The 9,922-nt window shown below is 30.3% G+C and overlaps 1 protein-coding gene across 1 annotated transcript in view; it reads right to left on the bottom strand.

Moving 5' to 3' along the window:
- Window positions 1–217: 217 nt before the first annotated feature.
- fipi (factor of interpulse interval) overlaps window positions 218–9,922 on the bottom strand; it is a 138,711-nt gene continuing 129,006 nt past the window's right edge. Inside the window, exons 6-7 of the mRNA XM_065500041.1 lie at window positions 562–1,053; window positions 218–495 (exon numbers count right to left, since the gene is read on the bottom strand). Of these exons, the coding sequence (XP_065356113.1) occupies window positions 218–495; window positions 562–1,053 (770 nt within the window). The remainder of the gene's footprint in view (window positions 496–561; window positions 1,054–9,922) is intronic.

Genomic DNA, 9,922 nt, shown 5'->3' with positions numbered 1-9,922 from the left:
AACTAAAACAGAGTTTTAAATAGAGGCTAAGTAGTGGAGAGGAGGAAAGTAACCAATTCATACACAGTATAACTTAAAACAAACTATACAAAAGACATTTGTAAAAGAAAGAAGTACTGGAAGCTAAAGTATGAAATTTTTTCTTTTTTTCTTTTTTTTTTTGTTAATTGTTAGAGGAGGGATACAAAAATGTTTAAAAGCCAACACTTTCATGAACTCACAAATGTTCCGCATTAGCAGTAACTAACGGAGGTAGGTTAATGAAAGTGAAGGGAAGAGCGAATGTTAGATCTTGACTTAAAATTAAGGCCACTAAAGTGAAACATAAAATATGAGTAAAGGCTGCCACATTTGAGGATGCCGATGTTTGTGGAATAAATTGAGTGCGGAATTTTTCAACTTTTGTCCAATCACTTAAACCAGCCACATTACGTGATGCTGCTCGTACCAAGTAGGTTGTATTTGCCTCCAGATTGTTAAGCAGAAATGTTGCACCTAAAACAAACAAAACACATAGAAACAAAGAAATCACAATCAATCACAAATATGGTGGCTACTTACCACTTTCATAATTGAAATCTTTACGTTTGGCATTCAACCATTTGCCAGAGTCCTTTTTGAATTCCATTTCGCTCATATACTCAATGCGATAACCGTTCACCTCCATCAGTGGCTTGATGTTGTTGGGTCGTGTAACGGCCAATTCAATATCGAAAGTGTGTGAATTTAGTCCCCTCAGTTGGATGGGATGTGGAGTGGGTGGCTTTACACCACTCTTCAATACAATGGAACGTTCAATGCTGCCCAAATGATTTTTGACCTTACATTTGTAGATACTGAAAACACTCTCATCGCCCGCCTTAATATGCAGTATTGAGATGTAATTATCGTTTTCAATGGTGAAATGTTTATCGTTGTGTATTTGCTTTTTATAGCGATACCAAGTAAAATTGCCTGGTGGTTCTGCGACAGCTTCACATCTTAATGCAGTCGTACCATTCAAGTAGGTATAATGGTCTTTTTTATCATCGTGATGGGTCCACATGGGTTTGTCTGTAGAAACGATAAAGAAGGATGTATGAAACAAAGCAGGAAAAATCGTTCTATTATAAAAACTGTGCAAAAAAAACTGAATACTTATAAAAGACCAAATAAGATTATTTTTGGCGTTCTATAGACTTGAGAAGAATGAAAGCAGTTTTGTACAATTTTTAGTACAGTTTTTCATAATTACAACAGTTGTGATTGTAAACGCATTATGAATAAAGGAAAGTATAACCCATGAAATTACATACATTTTTAGTTAGTGAATGTAATGGATTGTCATACGATTTTGAAATAGTTAACAGTGTAACTTTACATATTGTTTACATAAAATTTATAAAAAAAATAGTTGGGCATGGTTACTGTAACCATTTCAATATTGTTACAATTTTTTTAACTATATTATAGTCACAGTAACCATTTACATGATTGTGGTAACCATAATATGGTTAATTTACGATTCACATGATTGTATCAACCATATATATGGTTACAGTAAACAAATATATGTTTGTGACAACCATTCATATGATGAAGGACTTATCATATTATGTTGCTCTCGGCTTAAAGCTTATCATAATCTGAGAACAACATATTATGATAAAATTATTCATCATAAAACATATATTTGTTTACTGTAACCATATATATGGTTGATACAATCATGTGAATCGTAAATTAACCATATTATGGTTACCACAATCATGTAAATAGTTACTGTGACTATAATATTGTTAAAAATCTTTTAACACTATTTAAATGGTTACAGTAACCATGCCCAATTATATTTTTTCTCTGCGTGTATGAGGACACATATTATGAATTCCAGAGACATTTGGACAATTCCATTTCGTGATCAAATTTTAGAAAAAATTAAAAAAAACAAAATAATTAATTTTGTATTGCCGTATAACTTTTTGATAACAAAATTTTGTTATTGTGTATCTTTACATATTCGTATGTCGGATTTTATTGATTTAAGCTGCATTTGAAAGATATTTATGTACTCTTTAGAATAAAAGATTTGATATTCTTTTAAAATGCATTTATGAAGATATTTATGTACTCTTTAGAATAAAAGATTTGATATTCTTTTAAAATGCATTTATGATGAAAATACAAAACAAAACGGACAAGTTATGTGAATTTTTAAAAAAACTTAACTTGGTTTGCTTTTTTTTAAATTGAGAATGCACGTATCACCGAAAACAATAATTTAATTTTGATCTTTGATTTTATATGTTCACAATTATTGTTCTTTATGAAAAGGGCTACTGCTTTGCCTCATAGAGTAACTAAAAATTCCGATCCGCTCAAATTTGCAAGATATGAGCCTGAGAATATTATCACTTTTTTGTAAAAATTACACTGGGGGTCCATATAAAAAGTGCATGACTGTGGGCAAAACTGGGAGACACATTTTTTTTTGGTCTTTTATCATGAAGTGGTGTCCGTATATGGTTATTTTTTTCGTGTTGCACTGTGTAATATAAATTACGTATTTTAATAATATAATACATTTTTCAAAATTCGAGACACACAGAAAAATAATCTATTGGATATCGGTTTCAATTACAAAAAGTTGATTAGTTCAACAGAAAATTTGTTTTTATTATTAAAAAACTACTTAAACCTCAAGCGTTTTTTACGAATACAATATTCGAATTATAATTGTACACAAAGAAAACAGATTCGTGATAGCAACCGAATTTGTTGCCAATCGAATGATTCGTTTGCAAATATAGAATTTTTCAGTTCTAACAACAGAAAGTCAGTTGATAAAGAAGAATTTCAGTTGAGGCAACCAAACTTTAGTTACCCGTTACAAAATATTGTAGACACAACTGTAAAATTCAGTCAGAAAGATAGAATCATTCGATTGGCAACAAATTCGGTTGCTATCACGAATCTGTTTTTTCTGTGTAATATAATGAAGGTTTCAAGAATAATAAAATATGTTAATTTAGTCGAAATGTGCATTTTAACCCCAAGTACTAATAAGGGTTAATTCCTATTTTTGTGCTGTTATTGTAAATAATAGAATTTATATTATATTTTTTTTATAAGTTTCATTAAAATTGGACCAAAAATTAAATGAAAAATTTGACTTTAGATCATCATGATTTAAAGGTTAGCGTTTTTCGATTTTAGTAAAACTATCAACGTATATTTGGAATTATCTGGCCTGTAATATTCTGTATAGGTTTTACTTAGAATTCGAAACAGTAAGGAAATTGCGTATAGCTAAATCGAAATCTACACAAAATTCTAAGAAAATTACCAAATGAAACTATGGGTCTATAATCAAAACTTCAAAATACACGTTTAAGAAACTTCACTGTTCAACAAATTGAGACTTTTAGATTGGAACAGAATAGCGACCCTATAATTCTGAAATGGGTTGTTGAGTATATCATTTTTGTAGAATAAACTTATAGTCCAGCTGGTCTGAATTTTGTTTAACAGTGGGTCAAAATTTTAATTTTTTGATCGAAGTGTGCATTATACTAACTGAAAAACTAGTTGCAAGTTAATATCTGAGAGAAATCTTATTGAAATTTATTATGGAATTTTATGGTGATCATTTTTGTGGAAGATCTTAACCATAATATAGTTATTAACTTTTTATACCCTTCACCTTCGTGAGAAGGGTATATATAAGTTTGTCATTCCGTTTGTAATTTCCACAATATAATTTTCCGACCCTATAAAGTATATATATTCTGTATCCTTATAGATAGCGGAGTCGATTAAGCCATGTCCGTCTGTCTGTTGAAATCAATTTTCTGAAGGCTCCAGATATCTCCAGGATCCAAATCTTCAACAATTCTGTCAGACATACTTTCGAGAATTTTGCTATTTAAAATCAGCAAAATCCGTCCATAAATAACGGAGATATGAGCAAAAATCCGAGACAACCTCTGAAAATTTCATCAAACTAAACGTTTGTTTGGTTGTGTGTTGGTTTTTTTGACAAAAAAGCAATAAAACGTATGTTTGGATTGTAATGCTTTGTGTATTTTTACAACTAAACGTTTGTTTGGTTGTGTGTTGGTTTTTTTGACAAAAAAGCCACAAAACGTATGTTTGGATGTGCATGCTTTGCGTATTTTGTTTTTCTTTTGTGTTTTGTTTCTTTTGGCGTTGTTGTTGTTGTTTTTTATACAATTAAATGTATGTTTGGATGTGTGTTGGTTTCATTGCCTTGTGTATTTTGTTTTTTCTTTTGGTGTTTTGTTTCGTTTGGCGTTGTTGTTGTTTTTTGTGTTCTTGATAAATTTGGGATGCTGTACGCTGAAAGTGGCCAATGTACATACATATTAGAGTGCTCCAAAAAAATAAAATTGTGAATTTTGACCGTCCCCCCCTCTAGAATTGTTCTATGTATTGTAGAAACACATTGTGTAAAATATTAGGATGATAGGATAACGTTAACTGGTGGCGCAACGACGCTGAAGTTTTGAGGTGCATTTACAAGGGGAAAATATGTAATTGTTTCAGTTTTTGTAAAAATTTTGCCATTAAATAATGACTTTTACAATTTAATTTAAAAGAATCGAAATGTGTACGTAATTGTCGTTATAATAAGATATAAAAGACAAAAATTGGTAAAAAAATGTTAAAGTTATTAAAAAATCGCCAGGCCATTAACGTGTCTCAGGCCACTAGAACAAGAAATTTATGAACAAAATTAACATATTTTGAGAAATATTAAAATAAAAGCTTATTTTTACTTAAAATATATCCATATTTACTTGTATATGAGTTTTTGTCCTCGTAGGATACCGTTAACATATTCGCAGGTATGACCAAAAAAATTAAATTTTTTTAACGGCAGTTTCAAAACTCCAATTTCAAATTTTTAAAAATTTTGTTAAACAAATTTCAGAATTTTTTGATCATCACATGGGGATTTATTGACTACATAATAGGGAATAAAAATGTGAAAAAAGTATGTCAATACCTCCTATAGTTTTTCAGTACCTGCGATATAAATTTTGCGATTTTCGAGAAAAACTAATTTTTTGGCCATATTTTGGGGAATGACCATAATTTCCTTACTGTAATGATTTTTAAGTAAAACCTATTCAGAATAATATAGTCCAGGTAATTTTAAATATAGTCTGAATGTTTTACTAAAGTGCTGTTAAGGGTTAATTTCCATTTTTGTACTGTTATTGTGATTACTAGACTTCATTTTATATTTTTCTTAAGTTTCATCAAAATCGGCCCAAAAATATATAATATTTCGCTATCTTTCCATGAGAAATTCCAAATATTGAAAAAATTGACCTTTGACCTTCACGATTTAAGGGTTAAAGATTTCCGATTTTAGTAAAACTTTCAGACTATATTTAAAATTACCTGGACTATATTATTCTGAATAGGTTTTACTTAAAAATCATTACAGTAAGGAAATTATGGTCATTCCCCAAAATATGGCCAAAAAATTAGTTTTTCTCGAAAATCGCAAAATTTATATCGCAGGTACTGAAAAACTATAGGAGGTATTGACATACTTTTTTCACATTTTTATTCCCTATTATGTAGTCAATAAATCCCCACGTGATGATCAAAAAATTCTGAAATTTGTTTAACAAAATTTTTAAAAATTTGAAATTGGAGTTTTGAAACTGCCGTTAAAAAATTAAATTTTTTTGGTCATACCTGTGAATAGGTTAACGGTATCCTACGAGGACAAAAACTCATATACAAGTAAATATGGATATATTTTAAGTAAAAATAAGCTTTTATTTTAATATTTCTCAAAATATGTTAATTTTGTTCATAAATTTCTTGTTCTAGTGGCCTGAGACACGTTAATGGCCTGGCAATTTTTTAATAACTTTAACATTTTTTCACCAATTTTTGTCTTTTATATCTTATTATAACGACAATTACGTACACATTTCGATTCTTTTAAATTAAATTGTAAAAGTCATTATGTAATGGCAAAATTTTTACAAAAACTGAAAAAATTGCATATTTTCCCCTTGTAAATGCACCTCAAAACTTCAGCGTCGTTGCGCCACCAGTTAACGTTATCCTATCATCCTAATATTTTACACAACGTGTTTCTACAATACATAGAACAATTCTAGAGGGGGGGACGGCCTGTACCTAGAAAGTTTTTTTCGTCCATACAATCTTGGAGCACTCTAATACATATATACTAATTAGAAAAAATAATAATGCATCCACAACAAAGGTGAAGGGTATATAAGATTCGGCATAGCCGAATATAGCACTCTTACTTGTTTCTATTAATTTTCCCCCAATATTTAGGAGGACATTTGTTTGTTATGTAGGTGAAATAATGGGCCGTTTTGTATCAGTTTAAACACGCTTCGTGTATAACGAAGTGCAAACTTTTATCGAAATTTCTTCAAAACGACGACCATTACTTTGCGCACAAGTTTACACCAGCCACTTAGACTGATGGACATCGTTAAATAAACAAATTAATCAGTGAAAGATCCTGCTTTGGTCGTTATAGTTTAAGGTGAGTCTTTGGGCGATACGAGCTTCAGCTCATACTCATAACAACCTCCCTGTGTGGGAGTTTAATCGCAATCTCAAATGTTAACTGATTTATAAAGAAGACCTTATAAGGCTAGCCTAGCATACCCATCAGTTATGTGTCAAACTTTATAGAACTTGATACTGATACGAGTATTTCAGTTCATGTGAAAGTTATACGGTCAAAATTATTCAACCGAATCCAACCTCTTAAGATTCCATTGTTGTTAAAGCCCGAGAGGACGATTATATGGGAGCTAGGTAAAACATTAGACCGCTGTTAACTAATTTCAGTAGGTTTTCGTCCTTGAGTCATGTTCCAAATTCAAGATCTCTACCCGAACTTTGTCAAAAAGTAATTCTCAGCCGATAGATGTACTTTTAGGTGGACCAATATTTTTGGGGTCAGCTCAAAAAAACGCATAATACGCTCGTCACTATAAAGGTCTAGGGCAATAGAAAGGTGAAAAAGGTTCAAAAGTTATTTAAAGTTTAACTTTTTTGCCATCCTGAAGTGATAGTTTATAAATCATAATATCAAAAATTAAAAGTTTGACTTTTTGACAATTCTTTTATCGAAACATATCTATAAGAAGTTTAAAATGGTATTGTTTTTTCTTAATTTAATGGCGAAAACATTGTATTGTTTTTTTCGAAATCTCAATCGAAAGTACTAAAAGCATTGGGTAGAACTAGACTCTAGTTCTCTAGTTCTAGTTACTAGAGTTAAATAATTACTCTCTCCCAATTTTTGTGGCTGACACAACAACAAAATACATTGATATGTATTTTGTTATTGCAAGACTTAGGTTTTTGTCTCTGAGTAAAGCTACGTGTACACGGTTGTCAGAAAAATGGTTAACACAATCGTGGGAAAAACATTTTTCTCACAACGTTGTAAGACCTGACAACCGTGTATCAGAGGCCCAACGCTTCTATGTATATTTTATTCTATGGTAAAATGGTACGTTATTAAAATCAAAAATTTATATGTTTATAATTAAAATAAGTTATTTATAGAATGTCGGTAGCAATATTTAGAGGTAACGGTAATAGCATTTAGTTCTGTAATGGTAGCATATCGGTATAGGTAGCCAACCTTAATCTTAAGATAAATTTATTGAAGTATTACATGTACAACATTAGATTTATTAATTGGAATTATTAATTAAAACTTGTATATACAATTTTTTTTCCATTTTTTTGCAAAAAAAACAAATAAATATTCAATTCAGGAAGTTTCAATTTTAAAACTATTATGCTGCGATAACACAAAATGTATGTATACTTTTTTTGCTGTATTTGTTTATGTATTATTACACTAAAAAAGTTTAAATGGAAATAAAAACCATGTAAAATATTACATTTGGTAGTGGCGAATCTCAAATAACCTCCATTGGTTAATAAAATGGAACATTTAAAATAAAATACTTCTGCCATTATATAATGTATGTATAATTTGAAGTTGGAAATTTATTTTATTCGCGAATTTTTTAACGAATGACTTATATTATGCACAATATTCTAGCCTCTTGATATCTTGACAAATGAAGATCTCGTCTTCTTTCGTAGATAAGTATCAGCATTCTATGTTGAATGGTAGAATTTGATTTTTTTTCAACCATTTTACCCAGGACATTGAAATTCGAAAACAATACAAATTTACTGATCGGTTAAATCTCAAGGGTTCTCGTAATAAAGAAGTTGGAAGCCAGGAAAATATATTAGCAGATGTAGTAATGTTTCCTCCTTCTTATAATGACAATATTTATACGAAAGTTCAATATTAATGACAAAACATCTTGAGACATTTATTCCGTATGTATATAATATTCTTCTCATGCCAAAACAGCTTGCTGACTTATTTTATTTAACTTTAAACGAATATGTGTCATTTGGATTTTTACGGAGCATGACAATGTGGGTAACAGTTACAGATGTCGAGACTGACTTAAAATGCCAAACATTTCAATGTTTTGCAGAAATCTAAGCAAAAAAGTTAGAAAAAATGATGGTATTCAATAACTATTCCCATTCCAAATGCCATGTGTTACTGCGACTATATTTTGTATTTTATAGTGACAAAAAAATCCAACATATACGTATATATTAGGGTGGCTATTTTTGTATACTTGTTTGAAGAATTTCTAGGAGTTCAGATTATTTTGATACCTGATATAAAATTCCAATTATGAACTTAGAAATTATGTTACTAGGGGCAAAGTAATTGTTTTCATTTTTTCAAAATTGTAAGAACTTGTTCTAAATTAAATAGTTCTGGAACGGGTGCAATCAAAATCACTTATGATTCTCTAATGACTTATGGAACGCAATTACAAACGAAAATCACTGATGAAGGAACTAAAGCTATGTATAGAATTTTTTAGCAAAAGTTAAATTGTCAGATCAGAAGATTGTAAGAAAACCTAACAATTTTACTGGCAGACAACTGTCAGACAATAAATTTATCTGCCAACAAAAATTGTCAGTTCACACGGCTGTAAGGTTGTTGTATGACAAAAATTGCCATATCCGTTGTTAGACAATGCCAGAACTGTCAAATCATTTGGAACAAACAATTTTAAATTGTTTATAAGTGTCGTGACCTGACTTTTCTGCTGAATTTTTCCAAAATGCAGATGAAAGAGGTTTGAGAGATTTACCCATTTTCCTGTGCAATCGTTCAAACTTACCTGCAATAAAATATCTTTGGAAAGTTTATACTCAGCGCAATCAAAATCCCATAAACTTCACCGTGCCTCACTTCATCTATAAGCCACATACATAAACTTTACATATTTGACAATAACAAGTATCCGACAGTTATCTTATACGATTGTAAGATCTGTCTATACATGTCATAATTCTATAGTGGTTCGTAAGAAGGTGTGTTTGCTCTCTAAAACTTCTGTAGAACAGAGGGTGACAATTTGGAATAAAAATAGCTTAATACAGATCTGGTTCCAGAACCGTTTAAAATAACATGTGCAGCACCATAAAGCTTCTCTAGAACCAGCACTGAAAGTGAACATTTTAAATAAAAAAAATTATTGGTCTCAACTACTCACAACGACTAATGATTAGATCTATATATTACTATTTTGTACTTAGTTGCAACGGAATCTTAATTTATACATGCTTACTTAAATAGAGTGGGTCGATTTTTTTCACGATAAATCGTATAGCAGAAGCGCATTCTAGGAAAATTCTAAGAAATTTTCCCCAAGAAACCTTAGGTCTAAAATCAAATCCTATCTTGCGCATTCCGTCTTTTATCCAATGATATTTCAATATAATTTTTTTTTTAATAGTTTTTTATTGGATACAAAACGAATTGCGCAAGATAGGATTTGATTTT

Source organism: Calliphora vicina, chromosome 2 (genome assembly GCF_958450345.1).
Source record: "Calliphora vicina chromosome 2, idCalVici1.1, whole genome shotgun sequence".
NCBI classification, from domain to species: domain Eukaryota; kingdom Metazoa; phylum Arthropoda; class Insecta; order Diptera; family Calliphoridae; genus Calliphora; species Calliphora vicina.
This window is presented reverse-complemented; position numbering and strand designations above follow the sequence as displayed.